The following is an 18,238-nucleotide window of genomic DNA, read 5'->3' on the forward strand; positions in this document are numbered from 1 at the left end:
GTTAACCAACTTTTCTCAGGCTTTGAAGTAACGCCTTACGGGATGGCGAACCTTTGATTTGAGTTGATCACTCTCATTATGGTCTAATATGCGTAAGAATCAAACCGGAAAAGATTACAAGCAGTATTTTAAAATTTGTCTGAGATTAAGACGACGCCACTACTCGACCATATGCTTCCATGGAAGTAGTCAAAATCTGGCTTGAGCAAGTATTCCATAGCAAAACGATATAGTGGTTCTCATAATTTCGTAAAAAAATGTAGTTTTGTTCCTTATCGCAAAATATTAGACCCGTATCTTTTAATTTTGTCATTAGGGTGACCATTTTCATCAGGGGGCGACCTAGGTGGAGTGGGTAGAATCCATACCTCTCACGTCAAGATCACAGTTTCAAATCTCACCCTAAGGTAACTCACGAATTACCCAAAAGCATTAAAGTGACTATAATAAAAAAAAACATTCCTTTGACTACCCTAAAAGTTCAAAAACTCAATTGTTTTTATTTCAAATGACCTTTTTCAAAAATACACAACTTTTGAACCACTGGGCCGATTTCAAAGATCAAAATATCAAATAAAAGGTATTTTAAAAGTAATTTTTAGACATCATTGGGAAAATAGATGTAATGTCAGCCTAAATGCCCCTAATTTGGGCCCATACATAAATTCAGCAATCGACTAAATTTTCAATAGCGGCCAAAAATATCCATTAGCCCGAATCATCTAGTTACAATTGATAAATAGCAGATTTTTAGCGATGGATCCAATCTTAGATCCATAGGCCATATTCCCCTTCGTGACCCGAGTTTTTTTTTCGCCTCAGAAAAATCCCAACGTTAAGCAAATATTTATGAAATTTAATAAAAAGAATAATAAGATAAAGGTTTAATAAAAGTGCAGATTTGATCGCGGATTAATTAATTTTATTTTATTTTTAGCCACAAGTAATGTTCATGGTATGAAAAATGCCTGAAATAATCAATTAATGTTCCCCGATGAATGTACCATCTACTCACCTCCAACACCCATGTTCCTTGAGGATATTCTCCCCACGTATGCGTTGTCATAAACGGCCATTTAGTGAATCCGTCCCTATGATCATCATCATTAGCCCGACGACTCAATATCATTGATCTAAAAGTTATGACAAATTCATAGTAAACTTATACCGGCGCATCAGCGATAAATTATGTTATACCTAGTTCCCATGGGAGAGGTAACAAACAGTTCTAAATCACCCCGCCTAGTAGCATTCGCTGTGATAACGGCCTGAACATGCTCTAGATAACGAACTTCTGTATCGGTACCAGTACAAGCATCTGTCTTAATACGCAACAGCAACGAACCAGTGGATGGAACAGGACTATAATAAATCAAATAAATTTCATTATATTCATCATTAACATTTGTTGCTGTAAACGCACTGAGGGTCCAGAATAGCACCTGCTTCGCAATGATAACGAGATGGTACAGTGTGCCATTTTTTTGCGAGCGAAACTATGGCTCCAGCATCAAGTACACCAAATCCAAATAAATGATTAAACTCCAGTCCAACTCCGTTCATAGTCCAATGGAAACGATTCTTGGCATCGAACAATGAATTTCGTTTCGATGTCAATACCGTAAGGTGTTGAATATCACGCCACGTAAGAGAAGGACTGCAATAAAATAAGATTAAGTTTTCTTTTTACTTAATGTACGTTTTATAATCATGGCATTACCTTTCTATTGTGCCGTAAAATGAACACACTAGGGTAGGTGTACTACTTATGGCTATACGTTCCTAATATGGTGTGTTCAAATTATGGCCAATGGGAATTCCATAGGCCATAATTGGAACATACCATAACAAGAACGTATAGCCTTAGCGGGCACAACTGCCCTAGAATAGAAAGGTATAATCATGACTGGAAATCCACATTTTCCGTTTTCTTTTTCAAAATGTCTGCTTACTTTGCTTCAAGGGCGAGAGCAAACACTCCTGCAGCTTCTGGGGCGGCTGCACTAGTACCAGAATGTGTTGTAGTACATTTACCATACAAGTCGGTAGTAGCCTGTAACATAATGCATACACCCGTCCCGTTTACATGAACAAGAAAGATCTCAATCTACATACCACGCCTGTATTGGGATCCTTTGCGCCATTACTAAACGTACTCGCGAGAGTGGAGCTGCAACTTTCGTCATAATGGGCATTCTGTCCGTCGTTGATCGCACTGTTTATAGAAATTGTCCACATGGAAGCTGCATAGCCATCACAATTGCAATCATCTTCTTCCCCGCCATCTCCTGAAGCCCAAACATAAATATTTCCTAGTCCATTGCGACCTTCGTTTACACCTTGTACAATGGCCCGCATGGTCGCATTTCTTGGCCCATCTACCGTTTTACCATCATCAGTTGGTCCCCATGATGCACTGTAGATGTGAATTTTGTGTGGCTCGTGGCCCATCGAATTCGCCTCAATAAGGTCTGTCATGTAAGGTTGATCAAGCATTCGAATTCCAGCAATTTTAGAATCATAGGCAACACCAACCCCACAAATTCCATTATCTCGAGCTGCCGCCACTTCTCCGGCACAACGAGTACCGTGACTGAAGTAAATGAAAAAGCAACATGTATTTTTTCTTCAACTTGTATTAATTCCAATTTCATCACTTCTTATACCAGAAGTGTTCATTTTTTTTACATAAATATGCATTCAAGTACAAAATTGTACAGTTTTACAAAATTTAACGCTCAAGTTACGATATGAATTACGATATCAAGTATATGAAGTGACGAATTTGTAAAACATCCTACGTGTCTTTCTACAATTACCTATTAAACCAATCATCAGTGTACCGTGGGTATGGATAAGGATCGTTACTGCTAAAATCGTAGCTGGCCTCCGCATTCTAGTATTGAAAGGTATTTGTAGCTTAAAAATTTTGTTTATTTATTTAATTACTTACGTAGTTGAACTTCAAATCCGGATGCATATAATCAACACCTGCCAAAAAAAAAACAAAAAAAAAGTTAAGTTTGAAATATTGATTAGAACCTTAAGCCTTTTGTTGGGGTGAACTGTAAAATCTAATACAAGATATTAAAAGTTATGTTGAAACAATTTGGGAAATTTCCAATATAACATAAAATTCGATATGATAATTCAGTCATTCCATAGCAAAACGATATGAACAGAGACCGACGTTAAATAAAGGACATAGCAAAACGATATAGTGGTTCTCAGAATTTCGTAAAAATTAATAATTTTGTTTCTTATCACAAATTATTAGACCCGTACTTTTTTATTTTGTCAATGACATTAGGATGACCATTTCCATGGTGGCCCAAAATACCGTTTTTTTTGAAAATGCCTTTTTTTCAATAATTCATATTTTTTGATTTCAACGATCAAAATATCAAATGAAAGGTTGTTTTATCTAGTTTATTTATTTGGAAGGCTCAATCGTGTTAGCTTTACGAAACCAATAATTCATTGTTCGTTGTTTTTGACAAAATTCACTTATATCTATGTCTAGTACGAGTGCCGAATAGTCGCGGGTTACCCGAGGTTAGAGGGGTACATTGTCGAAGGATAGGATCAGGGGAAGACCTTGGGGGCGGGGTTTTGTTGTCTCATCAGAGCTTTGTCGCCAGTATGAACGGTAGTACGGTTCTAGCTTCGTCTGGAGTTCGACCGGGTAGTATAATAACCAGTGGGCGACGATGAGACTCATCGAGACGGTGGGACAAGACAAACAAAAACTGATAAAGAGAGACAAAAGACAAAGGAATTAAATTCTTATACTAGACATTTGTAGAAACACATAAACCGACTGCATATAGCAGAGATCACGGGTTGCCAACACGTCTCTGATAGGAACATAGGGTTGTCTTCCTTGGGCCTCGAGGGTATTCCAAAGTCACTCTCATGCGGCGTCATTATCCGTACATTGCCAAACTGCGTGTTCGATGTCAGCGTAACCGTTTCCACACCGATAGATGTTGCTGTCCACAAGGTTTATTCAATGGAGATGCGCATCTAGCGAGTAGTGGTTGGACATAAGTCTACTCATCACGCGAATGAAGTCATGACATAAGCCCAAGCCTTTAAACCACGCTCTCGAAGAAACATTAGGAATAATTGAATGTAACCACCGTCCAAGATTTCCATTGTCCCAATCGATTTGCCAACTCGAAAGGGTACTCTGACGCACTTTGGAGGCGAACCAGCCCAAGGCTGAAAGCCTCCCTAATAAAGATAAATAATAATAATAATACTCTGACGCACCAAGTGGTAAAATTCATCGTGTGAAATTTGCCTGTCATAAAATTCGCACTTCCTGCGCGCCCACCTTTGCGAGAGAGTCCTTCTTCTCATTGCCTGGGATTGAGCAATGTGAAGGGACCCATACAAAGGTAATCATATATGATCTTTCAACCACCACACTCATCTGTTCCCTTACCTTTGAAAGGAAACAAGATGAGTGCCTTCTTGGTTTCATCGACCGAATAGCCTCAATCGAACTGAGACTATCCGAGACGATGAAATAATGGTCTGCGGGCATGTTGGAAATCATCCCCAATGCGAAGTTGATTGCTGCCAGCTCAGCAACATAAATCAAACAAGGTTCCTGAAGTATGCGGAAGGCGCTAGAGTTTGAATTGATTTGAATTGAATTGAATTGAAGCCAGTGGATCCATTGAGACGGGACCCGTTTGTAAAATATCTTTTCACGCAATTGACGTGTTTGTACTTTTCAGTAAAAATTCACGGTTTAATAATAGGTCGAAGTTGATCTGGAAGCCCATGAGTTGCTTGTTTCATGGTCAGATCATATTCAATTGAGGAACTGCGATTGGTGAAGTGAGCACTGTAGTATCGTAACACTGTGCATGTAACGCATAATCAATGTAGGAGGGTATGTCGGCTTTGATGTCAAGCGTATAAGACTTGCACAATACATAGATGAGGAATAAAGATCATTAATGTTCAAGAGAGCGAACGGTACTAACGTGTTTTATTTCGGTTCTATTCTTCGGTCTTCTATACTACAAGCATGGTCTGGATTGTAACAAGGAAGACACATATCTGACGATATGTAGTAATGGTAGATTCTCATAAATCGAGATTGTATGTTCAGCCCAAGAATTTCTTCAAAATTTTCAATTATAAGTGTGTTCGTCACTCCGCATTTGATTAGTATTCTGAGAGAGAGCTCCCAAAAACGGTTCTGGAAGGTTGTTACTCCTGCCAGAACTTCGAGACTCATGTTATGCGTTGAGTGTATACAGCCAAGGGCAATACGCGGACAACGATATTTAATTCGTTCCAATTTTATTAGGTGACATTTTCTTGCCGATAGAAAGCAGAAAGAGCCGTACTCTAGAACAGAGAAAATAGTTGTTTTATATAGCGTTATGAAGTCTCCCGGGCACCCCACCATGTGCCGCAAATTGGACGGAGAAAGTTGATCACCGGTGGTGTACACAGTTCGAAAAAGTAGTAGTAAATTTCTGTTCAATATGATGCACATAAATGGAGCGTCACATATCATATAAGTTTACATTATAAATCATGTAAAGTTCTGAGACATTTCATGCAATGTAGCAAATATTGTATACAAAAGCCCATCTTTGTAAACAACATTGTTTACAAGTTCCTCGGTTGCATGAAATGAAATACAAGTTTACGTGAATGAATGTTTACATCACAATTAAAATTCAGATTTTTTATCTGTGTAGTGGTAAGCGTGATTACCTCTCACCCCAGCAGGCCTGGGTTCAATCCCAGTCGGCGCCGCCGGGATGTTCTGAGGCATAACATCTCTGATCACGCCTTTCTTCGGGAGGGAAGTAAAGTCGTTGGTCCCCGGTTCATGAGTTGATGGGTCGATACCCAGACAACCAGAATGCACGTATATTCAGAATTGTTTTCGTGATATACAAACATATATATAAACAAACAATTCGTATAGAATGCAAATAAATGGCTTATACGTACAAAAGTGGAGGCCATATACATACGTGCATATTTTAATTTAATTTTAAACGAGTTTATTTAAGATCATATACGATTTAATCTGTAATCACAAATTTATTTTGAAAAGTCTTACGATGTAATCCGATTTAATTTGTGGTACAGTACGACGGAAAAATGAGTCATCGCATATAGGTCGGAAATTTGCATTCTATACGATTTAACTTAAGCATAATGCGAGGTATGCCATTCTTATATGCGATTTTGACTTAAACTGTAGCAATTTACGATACTGTCTGCACATTGTTATACGACTTCTGGTTGTCTGGGTAGGTAGGGTCCAGGTGTGGGAGCTGCCTCCCTGGCGTCGGTAGCATTGGTACTCACCATGGAAAACAAGATCGACGAAAAACAAATCAAGGAAAAAAGAAAACAAAAGTGATATTCATAGAACATAAATTCACTTAGATTCTACATGAATCTATAGTGTGAAAATGTCTAAGTGGTGATAGCACAAACAAAATCTAACATGGAGTCCGAACGGTGCATGACTGACAAGTTGTTGTTGGATTTGGAAATTCCATTGGATTTATTGAATTTTCGGACAAGTAAGTTGTTTTCTTTTCGACATTGTACATAATTAATTAATAATATGTTTTACTAGAACGTGGAATCAACGAGTTTGACTTGCAAAATATACATAACGTTTTTTTTTTCAAAATAAAAGATAGAGTGATCATGATAAACTTAATTCTACCAAATGGCTACTAAATAATGAAAAAATCAATTAAAAGCATACGGGGTTTTTACTCAGTGAAGCTTTTGATACCTATGTGTGTTTCTTTCAACAATAATTAAACATGTATTAAATTTGCATTAATATTTTTTTAGATTGATATTGATATCCGTAAACTGTATCCTGACAATGTAAATGGACTCCAGAAGTTACAAACCTTGCGACCTGGGATCATCAATTACATTTCAACGAGAGCATTGGATCCAACAGCAGCAGGCTTGCTGACATATTTAACGAGCAGCAGTATCAATGAATGTAAGTTAAATCATTATCCAACTCCAAGTTGTTGTGGCATTTCATCAGTGAAACTTTACACGCGATAAAGCAACGTGAAACATATGCTAGTATCTACCGACTGCAAGCATTTTTAGATGCAAACGACACATCATCATTAGCTGTACGACGTGCGCTTATTTAATTCCTAATGTTCAAGAATATTAGTTGCACTTGACGAATGAGTACCAGTTGAATATCGGTAAAAATTGCACAGTAGAAGCTGATTACATTCTGATTTATTCGAAACTTTGAAAGCGTAAAGCATATTAGACTTCACCGTTCATCAGAAAAGCGAGCAGATGCAAATCTCAGATTCGAGCAGCTAGACTCATCGAAACGCCCAGTGGTATTTCCGTTTCTATCGGATGGAGCCGATCACCCAAAAATCATTAAACCTAATATCGGCGTAACTTCAGCCAGAACATTAATGGATCGAATTATCGTAGTATGCATATAAAAAACAATATGACATGAAAAGATGTTTATGTTCTGCAACATGAAATTGGATCAATACTTCCGAGACTTGCCAATGATATTGACAAGATATAACTATTGCAGACCCAGAAAAGGAATTAGGTTTTAAAAAAATGTTTGGATAAGACAAAAAATAAGTATAAGACTAACTCTGATCATAAATTGTTCAAGTACATATAAAACATAAATGATCTTGTTGAATCACAGTTGAAAATGAAGAACCTGTTGCAAAACAATTGGATATTTAAAACGTAGAGGTAAATTAAATCAGTTAAAAGTATCTGATAATGCCGATAGATTTTCAAATTAGGGGCCTGATAACCTAGTCAGTAAAGGCACGGTATTACCAAGCCGGAGGGATCGATTCCCAGTCCAGTCGAGGGAATCTTTTGGGTAGGAAATTTTCTCGACTTCCCTGGGCATAGTATATCATTGTGCTTGCCACACAATATACAAATTCATGCATTGGTAATTGGCATCGAAAGCTCTCAATTAATAACTGAGGAAGTGCATTTAGAGCACTAAGTTGATAGCACGGAATAAGCTAATATGCTCTAAGCAATAAGCTTGAAATTCGAATAAGAAGAAGAAGAAGCTTTTCAAATTAAGCCATTTTTAGAATCTGAGAATGTATTAGAACTAACGATACGTAATACAAATTGGCTAGAGCAATCAACATCAATATTTAACTTCGTAAATGGATCGAAGTGAAGGAAATTCGAGATGCATATGGAGGTGATGTTTTAGTTTCCATTTGGCTATATGCTGATGAGTATGGGGGGATGATTCGCTAAGTTCACATAGTAACAGGCACTCAGCATGTGATGTTTACTACAGTTTCCCCCACAATCCCAGATGAGTTTCGTTCAAAGTTTCAGAAAATTTGTGTCGCGGCCATGCTTAAGAAAGTAAACATAAAGCAACATAAGAGGCTTGATGCTAATGTTGAGTGGCAATCCTTTGCTTGTAAAATTTGTTTTATGCTTAGTCCAGGGTGGCGTACACTCCATGTTATCATTTTCCTGTGGTTTTAATGCCACGCATTATTGTAGGTTTTGTAATAAATCACATAAGGTGCAGGAACTCAGCGATGAGTGAAGGAGATTGGGCAAATCTAGTCCTGTGATGTACACGAATTACATATATCTCATTTGAAATGTCTCATTAAGACAAGAAAAAGTTGATATGAGGTAAAAAAAATTATCGTTGGAGAAAAAAGTTATCCCGTATATTCGAAACGAATTTGAGCAGTTTAAATTTTTTTCCATGTTTTTATATTGAAAATAAAAAAGATGTCCCACATGCCAGTTTAGTTTAGTGTTTATAAAAAAAAACATCAATGGTAGTTCTTCACAAGATTTTCAGCTGCAAATGAAGAAAAAGCATAACGAAAAATTGTTAATTTTATTTGATGTAAGAAAGATAATATTATAATTCCCAGATATTTGAAAAATGATAGTAAAGATTTTTGTTATATTGCTTATTCAGCAGTTACACTATCTAAAAATTGAACAGGATCATTAATGTTAGGCTGGAATCTTGCGTATCCTAAAAACTACACTATACAGTCATAATCATCCTGGGGTTCTTTTGCCAGAAATGCATGAGCAATAATAATAACCTATTGCCTCCCTACCCTAGCAAAGGATTATACCAAATTGATAACAAGTTCTGATACCCGGTTATCAAGATTGAACTGAACATGTTATCTACATGAATAAACAACCGACATAACAAAAATTATTACAAAAGAATACTTCTGTGATACCAAAAAAGTAACTGATTTAGTTATCATTGAAAACATGTTGATAACAAATCCTGTGATCCATGCTATTTTTTTCAACAAAATTTCAAATTATTTTATCGTGTTGGTATTAAAGCCTTACGCTGATAACTGAAATATGATTGGCAATGTTTGTTTTCTCACCATGTGTATAATATTTGAAGTTTAGAACTAACCTTGCATCATTTCATATTATTTCATAATATCAACTGATAACAAAATTTGTCGAGGCTGATAAGTAAACTAGTTATGCGATAACAACTGAAAACAAAATGATATCTGGAATAACTAGACTTGTTTTCAAGATTATATCAGGTTGTTATTTTACTTTGCTCGGGTACTCACCTAGTCTCGACCAACAAGAATGTAACTATAGCATTTTCGTGATCCAGCATATCGAGAATGAATCCTGTATCTTAGCTACCAAATATTCATACTAAATCGTGGAATTCTGGTAGATCCCCAGACATTCGCAAAAAAGTTGTTCGCTGCCTGTTCAAATTGTTGTTTATGACGTATTCAGACAATCTTTGGGAAGAAGCGAAACATCGAGGATTCAAACAATATGCGCTTGTTATGAGTTCTTGTAAACATATTTAATACACTGTGTGTTAAAGCATGTTTACAGTTATCGTATAACTATCTGAATCAGTGCTTTTTCAAACCTGATGATGAACAATATTCCAAATGTGTGATGTACGTTCACGTCATTACTATTCAAGGTTGTCACAGCCAATCAAGCTCGACTCAGATTATGCAGTAGAAGTAACTAATTCAGTTCAATTTAAAGGTACTATCTACAAAACAGGTTATTTTATGACAATGTTTGAGAACCATACGATGTTTTTGTTCGAGATTCTAGAAATAGTACGATACGCTGGAAAAATGTTTTTCGTCTCTTAGTCCTGGTAAGTAGGAGTTTACAATGATCATTATCTAGCATATGAAGCTTTATAGTGTTTATCCTTGGTAGACCTAATAGATATTAAAATGTTTGATAGCTTCCTGGTTGAATTACATTGTATTGATAATAAATAAACAAATATTTTTATTATAAAATGCACTTTCAGTTATTTTTATGATTTCAAAAAAAAAATTTAGAACGGCGAACAATAATGTTCAGGCTGCAATGAAATTTACTAAAATTGAAGTGATAATATAATAAAATGCACTGAGAAAGTACCATAATGCTTTCTAGTGGATTGAGCATAGCGGCACCGGTGGTGTAGTGGTAAGCGTGATTACCTCTCACCCCAGCAGGCCTGGATTTAATACCAATCGGCGCCGCCGGGATGTTCTAAGGCATAACAAGGCGTCTAGCATCAAAGTTGAGGAAGTGAATCTATTAAATCGCAAAATCAAACGCATTATTTTATTCTGCAAGCGCTGCAATCTCGATATTTGTGTTTCATTGGACAGAAATAAAATGGATGGGCAAAAGTCTAGATGGGGAGAGATGATTGATTTTTATAGCTGTATTTTACTGGCCTAGTTAAATCGTTTTTCAATCGACATAGAATTTCATACTTCTTGGCAATTTTCTTGATGACATTGTCATTGTGACAGTTGAACTTAAGTTTGTCATCAATAATCACGCCAAGATATTTAATCTCCCGAACGCGATCAATAGTCTCATCATCAAGTACAACCTAGACGTTCTCATTGAATCGATTTCGCGAAATTACCATAAATTTAGTGTTTCGGCCAGGATGCGGCCCTACGTTGTGTTTTCAAGGCTGTGGAGGATTTCGTTTCAGAGCACACAATAAACTACAAACTTCACTTGGCGGCACTACAATATTACTTTTTGTTGCCTCCGAGAGGCATCCTGTACGTTTACTTAAAAACTATACATTAAATTTCATCTTTAAAAGCTAACACAGAACAATTACTATAATTTCAATTACAAAATGTAAACTATAACATTGAATGGCATATATTAACAATACCACGGTGGGGAGCGAAACGGTAGTTACTGTTCTTATAGTATGGCGGGCTTTACGCTTTACTACCATCTGACCGGGGGCATTGATTTCTGTTTGCTTGGCATAAATGCAGTAGAGCCCGGCGCCGATGGTGCGATCGAACATAGCGCTGCCTCAAAATGAATGTTTTGAATTTACAGAAATTGAAAATCAAACCATGTTGATGCAGTTTGTATACGACGCTGCGGTCCTTATGACGCTCTGGTCCGGTGACGCTGTGGTCCAAACAATGACGCTTAGGTTCAATAGGGTGACGGTCCGGTCCAACGTAAGCACGCTTTGTTGCAGTAGGAGGACAATTAGGTCCGGCGATGAGGACGCTACGGTCCAATGAGAAGATGATTCAATCCGATGATGGACGCAGGAGTCCAACGGGAACACTGGGATCCGAATAAGTGGACGCATGGGTTCAGCGGGTGGACGCAGATGTCCGGCGAATGGACGCAGAAGTTCGGCATATGAGCACTTCAGTTAGACGGGGACGCTGGGGTCCGATATTGACGCTGGCGTCCAACGGGGATACTGGGCAATCCTACGGGAACCAGAACGATACGGTGCAAAAACGTACGATCTGAAAGAGATTCAGTTCAGCATATTTTCACTCGTTGCCGAATTGAAGAATGGCGCCAAACTGATCCAATCACGATGGTGCCCAACGGCTGAATCTAATGCCGAAATGATGGTTTACACTTATTGAGCGCTCCTGAAGCGCTGGTGAATACCTTTCCATGCACTATCCTGGTCACGGCACCAATGTTTCGGCCAGGATGCGGCCATATGTTGTGTTTTCAAGGCGGTGGAGGATTTCGTTTCAGAGCACACAATAAACTACAAACTTCACTTGGCGGCACTACAATATTACTTTTTATTCCTCCGAGAGGCATCCTGCCTGCTCGGAGGTAGTAAGTTTACCTAAAAATTATACATTAAATTTCATCTTTAAAAGCTAACACAGAACAATTACTATAATTTCAATTACAAAAAAACCATTACAAAATGTAAACAATAATATTGAATGGCATACATTAACAATACCACAGTGGGAGAGAAACGGTAGTTACTGTTCTTATAGTATGGCGGGCTTTACTACCATCTGACCGGGGGCATTGATTTCTGTTTGCTTGGCATATTCAAATGCAGTAGAGCCCGGCGCCGATGGAGCGATCGAACATTTATTTTTACTTGTATTCAATTTTAACTGCTTACACTTCAACCATCTACTTAGATACTGCAAATCTTCATTCAAGTGTGATACGGCAACTTTTAAATCCTTAGCTGCAATTAATAGCACAGTATCATCTGCAAAAAGATTAATGTCGCAAAATCGTAAAACACGTCGCAAGTCGTTAATATACATAATAAATAAAACGGGCGCTAATTCACTTCCCTCGGGCACTCCAAGGTTGAGTCCTGTCACACAAATAGCTTTTAAACCATAAATGCTGTACTAGTAATTCCAAAGCCCTTAATTGTATTTAACAATAAGGGCATACAAATTGATTCAAAAACACATTTCAGATATAAAAAAACAGCAACAGTCGTATCTTCACGCTCCAAGTTGTCTTTCCACTTTGCTAACACCAAATTCAACGCAGTTTAACAATAATGACCTTCACGATATCTTGATTGTTCTGGAATTCAGTCAAGAGTTGCTATTCAAATACTCCAGCAACAAGTTTGGGATGAAACCGTTCGGCTTTAACCGTACCAGTAACTTTTTGAATAGAAACCACTAAGTTGACAGTTCTCGCTGTTCGATTGACTCAAGATGGCCGCTTCCGTAAACCTCTATATATAGGATTACTAACTTACATATACCAGGCTAACTCATAAGAGAGTAAACATCAATTTGTTAAGCCTCCAAAAATCATCACCACGGATGCCACATTCGAGGGCAAGAGGCAACGATAGCTTAAACCAGCGATTTCATTGTTTTTGCATTTTCCATTGCATTTAATGTGGTTATCATAAGCTATATCTAATTTTTAGACCACGTATCAAGCTGAACATTGCATTAGGTCCTAAGTTACCTTGACAGATTCTCTTCGTCAGCTTTCTTTTTTGTATCCCCACGGCCATGTAAAGACATATCTAGCATCTAATATGACAAACGGAAGAGAATCGATCAATGTTACATAGGACAATGAAAACTTGTTTGTTTATTTCACCGATTCTGATGAAGTCACACACAAAATTACAGGAGCGAAGAAGCTAGCTTGTTATACACGGATAGAAATCCCCTTATACCTTTTGGCAAATTTCCATTGCTGATTATTCATAAAATGTATAAGTCAACTTATAAGCTGACGCCTTGCAAAAAAGTTATGTGCTACACATATCATATATGCATTCTTATAGGACCTATGCGGTTTGTATTATGGAATGTATAAGACTGATGTTTTGACAAAAATGTATAAGTTAAACACACGAATAAAATAATTAATTTTCGTTTTGCGTATGAAAGCCGAGAGCTGTATTTCATTTGGTGAATTTTCACTTATATTTGACACTTCGAAAATAAATTACAATGTTCGAAAATCCCTCTATTGTTGGTCGTCCGATTTTCGAGAAGGTGTTTGTCCAAATTGATTCCTAGTATATCAGAAATAAGTCTGGTACAAAAGAAGGTTTATTTTAAATTTTACATCTGTAAAATTTAAGTAAAAATTCACCAAATGGAACACAGGCTAAATATCTATGGACGATTAATATTCCCTTCTGTCGAAAACATGTGTTTCATTTGGTGAATTTTCACTTATATTTTAGTTTAGTTTATTTGTTTATTTAATAATTCAACTGACAATTAATGTCTTAATGAATAAAACTTAATCTAAATAGTTATGGTCAACGAAATGAAAACGGTCAAGTAACCGGTGACGAAACACATTTGCTGATACGTTAAAGTCAAATTCGCAATAAGAGTAGTTAAATTGTCGGCTGATTGCACGAATTGGCTCATTCTACGTATAATTTCTGCCTCGTGGCTCCAAAAACAGAAATTCGCGTTGACGAAGAGGTCTCTCAGGAGCATACATATTTAGCTGGGCCAGCAACGTTGGACAGTCGATTTCACCCGTGAGAAGCTTTCCAGCAAACATAGCTTGAGCGACCGTCCGTCGCACCACTAGCGGTTCGATGCCCAGAAGACGGCAACGCTCCTCGTACGGTGGCAGGTTCGATGAGTCACGCCAGTTCAAGAAACGAAGAGCATATCTCACAAACTTTCGTTGAACAGATTCGATTCTAGCGATCCAAGTGGCTTGGAAAGGGCACCATACAACTGCACTTGATTCTAATATAGACCGCACAAGTGAGCAGTAAAGTGATCTGAGGCATAACGGGTCCCGGAACTCATCGGCAATTTTAAAAATAAAACCCAGTTGGCGATTGGCTCGGGAAATGATGTCGTTATAATGGATTTTGAAGGTGAGCCCGCAGTCCAGAGTAACATCGAGATCCTTTATTTGTTCTACACGGGCAATGCAACGTCCAAAGAGCACATAGTCAAACATAATTGGTTCGTTTTTACGGTGATAGGAGATGACGTTGCACCAGTCAGCGAAAATACATAGCATATGCTGGAGATCCCAACAGTCCGAGAGGCTTTTGATAATTTTGTAGATTTTGGCGTCATCTGCGTAGAAAAGACGACATCCAGATGGTAACAACAGAGCGATGTCGTTTAGAAAGATCGAAAACAGCAGAGGTCCCAGGTTGCTGCCTTGCGGGACTCCCGAGTTGTTTGAGAAAACATTTGATTCCGTCGCGCCAATCTTGACTCGTACAGAGCGATTCATTAAGTACGATCTGAACCATTTCACAGCCGTAGACGAGACACCTAGTATCTCCAACTTAGCAAGCAGGATTTCATGATCCACCCTGTCAAAAGCGGCTTTTAAATCCATGTATGCAGCATCAACTTGCCATCCAGCATCCAAGCTTCGCAGACAGTCAGAGGTAAACTGCACCAGGTTCGTGGAAACCGATCGCTAGGGGTAAAAACCATGTTGGTCCGTATCGATATAATTTTTACAGCACATAAACAGAGCATCATTTACAATAATCTCGAAAAGTTTAGAGCAGGCGCACATGGAGGAAATCCCACGATAATTAGCGGCATTCCGTTTGTCTCCTTTTTTGTGAATTGGAAACAGATAGGAAAGCTTCCAACGGGAGGAGAATTCACTTTGCTGTGCCGAGAAATTAAAAAGTCGCGCAAGTGGAAGGCAGAGGTTGACACATCGTTTTAAAACTGACGAGGGAATTCCGTCAGGACCAGCGGCGAATGAGTTCTTCATTTTGCGTGTTGCGGCTATGACCATGTCTTCAGTGATGTGAGGTATGTCAAAACTAAAAACATCACGTGGCATCCCGGAGGTTGCGACCAACACCTGTGTCGGTGAAGCGGAAAAATCGTGGAAGACTTGTTTGAATCAACGAGCAAACAAGCTGCATTTTTCACTTTCGCTGCAGGCCGTATCATCTCCGAGGAACATGGAACAAGGCAGCCCGGATTCTTTCCGTTTAGAATTTATAAACGACCAAAAACCTTTCGGGTTCGACCGAAGGTTCGCTTCCGTGCGTCTCACGTGCCGATTATAGAGGAAGTGGTTGTAGTTTCGATAGTGACACTTCGAAAATAAATTACAATGTTCCCTCTATTGTTGGTCGTCAGATTTTCGAGAAGGTGTTTGTCCAAATTGATTCCTAGTATATCAGAAATAAGTCTGGTACATCTGTAAAATTTAAGTAAAAATTCACCAAATGGAATACAGGCTAAATATCTATGGACGATTAATATTCCCTTCTGTCGAAAACATATACAAAGTTGAATTTAAATCGGCAAGATTCAAATCTGGTAATTTACTTATCTCGCGAGGCAAAAAAAACTACTAAAAGATCGAATGACAACAATGAATATTGAGGAAGAACCACCGGAGGCAGAAAGAAATTCCGAAGTTATAGCCAAAGTACGTGCTGCTGATGCAGGTATTGTGGAAGAAGAGATCATACACGAAACGAAAATTACTTATTTGATTCATGTGTTTCACTTATACATTTTAACCAAAACATCAGCCTTATACATTCCATAAGACAAACCACATAGGTCGTATATGAATGCATAAAAGGTATGTGTGACCGCTTATACATTTCATTTGACATATGATCTTCATTAACTTTTTGCAAGGCGTCTGCTATAAGTTGACTTATACATTTTATGAATAATCAGCAATAGAAATTTGCCAAAAGGTATAAGGAGATTTCTATCCGTGTAGAATCGAGATCGCGAGTGTTATCCAGCGAGTGGAGCAACACACAGAAAGTGCGGAAAAATTAACCGGATATTCACGATTTACTGACGGAGGAAAACACATTGCAAGCTTTTTTAAATTCTTGATATATTCTCAGTGGAAAGTTATGTTCATAAACATAACAAACCTAATTATTATTTTCAGTTGATAAATAATCAATGGCAGATTTATTTAGAGGATTGTTTTAAAGTTTTCTATTCTTTTTTTTTCCAAGATTTGATTTCCGTCGATCTTGTTTTCCGTGCTGAGTACCAATGCCAGGCCAGGGAGGCAAGCTCCCACAACTGGACCCTACCACCTATTGACCCATCAACTCATGAACCGGGGACCAACGGCTTTACTTCCCCGAAGGAAGGCGTGATCAAAGATGTGATGCCTCAGAACATCCCGGCGGCGCCGACTGGGATTGAACCCAGGCCTGCTGGGGTGAGAGGTAATCACGCTTACCACTACACCACCGGCGCCGCTAGGTTTTCTATTCTTAGTAAAGGTCAATGTTAGTAGATGTTTATCAGAAGTAGTAGTTCAATTCTCCTGCCTATCCTAGTTTGCGTTTTTCATTTGACTAACAAAAACTTAGATTTGTATAGTTTTCTTAGGATGACATGTGACTGGCCGTTAGTTTTTTTGTCATAACCATTAAACGGTAAAGCATACCTCTTTGTAATTTTTGAGTAAGAGTAACTTACTCGGAGTAAAGGGTGATACGGTCAAAATTTGGTCAAGGGAAAACGCGTGTAAATCGGTGAAATCGTTTATTTAAAAAATCAAATTAAATTTCTTTTTCAAGTTCAATTAGTATAAAATTCAGGAAAAATATTCAGTTAGGCTTCCGCTTTTCCAAATCCAAATTGCCGGGCCTTACGCTTGACCCCTGCCATCAGATTTTGTACAGCCACCTTGTCCATCTTCTTCGCCGCAGAAAGCCAGTTTGCCTTGAACTGCTGCTCGCCCTTAGCAGTTTTTTTTGGTCTTCTTTAGGTTCCGCTTGACAATAGCCCAGTATTTCTCAATTGGGCGGAGCTCTGGCGTGTTGGGAGGGTTCTTGTCCTTGGGAACCACCTGCACGTTGTTGGCGGCGTACCACTCCATGGCCTTTTTACCGTAATGGCAAGATGCCAAATCCGGCCAAAACAGTACGGAACAACCGTGTTTCTTCAGGAAAGGCAGCAGACGTTTATTCAAACACTCTTTCACGTAAATTTCTTGGTTGACAGTCCCGGAAGCTATGAAAATGCTGCTTTTCAAGCCACAGGTACAGATGGCTTGCCAAACCAGATATTTCTTTGCAAACTTTGACAGTTTCATGTGCTTGAAAACATCTGCTACCTTTCCCCTTCCTCTTGCCGTATAAAACTCCTGTCCCGGAAGCTGCTTGTAGTCGGCTTTGACGTAGGTTTCATCGTCCATTACCACGCAGTCAAACTTCGTCAGCGTCGTCGTGTACAGCCTCCGGGATCGCGCTTTGGCCGTCGTATTTTGTTTATCATCGTGATTTGGAGTCACTACCTTCTTGTAAGTCGATAGTCCGGCTCGTTTTTTGGCTCGATGCACGGTTGTAGACGATACACCCAGCTTATTTGCGGCATCTCGGAGAGAGAGGTTAGGGTTTCGCTTGAAACTACCGGCAACTCTCTTTGTCGTCTCA

General features: G+C 38.5%; 1 protein-coding gene across 1 annotated transcript in view; it reads right to left on the bottom strand.

Moving 5' to 3' along the window:
* Positions 1 to 950: 950 nt before the first annotated feature.
* The window catches only part of amon (amontillado), a 42,700-nt gene continuing 25,412 nt past the window's right edge, over positions 951 to 18,238 (bottom strand). The window contains exons 4-11 of the mRNA XM_065230555.1: positions 2,954 to 2,991; positions 2,820 to 2,896; positions 2,116 to 2,593; positions 1,953 to 2,053; positions 1,424 to 1,657; positions 1,198 to 1,362; positions 1,016 to 1,133; positions 951 to 968 (exon numbers count right to left, since the gene is read on the bottom strand). Of these exons, the coding sequence (XP_065086627.1) occupies positions 951 to 968; positions 1,016 to 1,133; positions 1,198 to 1,362; positions 1,424 to 1,657; positions 1,953 to 2,053; positions 2,116 to 2,593; positions 2,820 to 2,896; positions 2,954 to 2,991 (1,229 nt within the window). The remainder of the gene's footprint in view (positions 969 to 1,015; positions 1,134 to 1,197; positions 1,363 to 1,423; positions 1,658 to 1,952; positions 2,054 to 2,115; positions 2,594 to 2,819; positions 2,897 to 2,953; positions 2,992 to 18,238) is intronic.

Source organism: Ochlerotatus camptorhynchus, unplaced genomic scaffold (genome assembly GCF_037179485.1).
Source record: "Ochlerotatus camptorhynchus isolate MF236.1 unplaced genomic scaffold, CSIRO-AGI_Acam_v1.1 ptg000030l, whole genome shotgun sequence".
In the NCBI taxonomy this organism is placed as follows: domain Eukaryota; kingdom Metazoa; phylum Arthropoda; class Insecta; order Diptera; family Culicidae; genus Ochlerotatus; species Ochlerotatus camptorhynchus.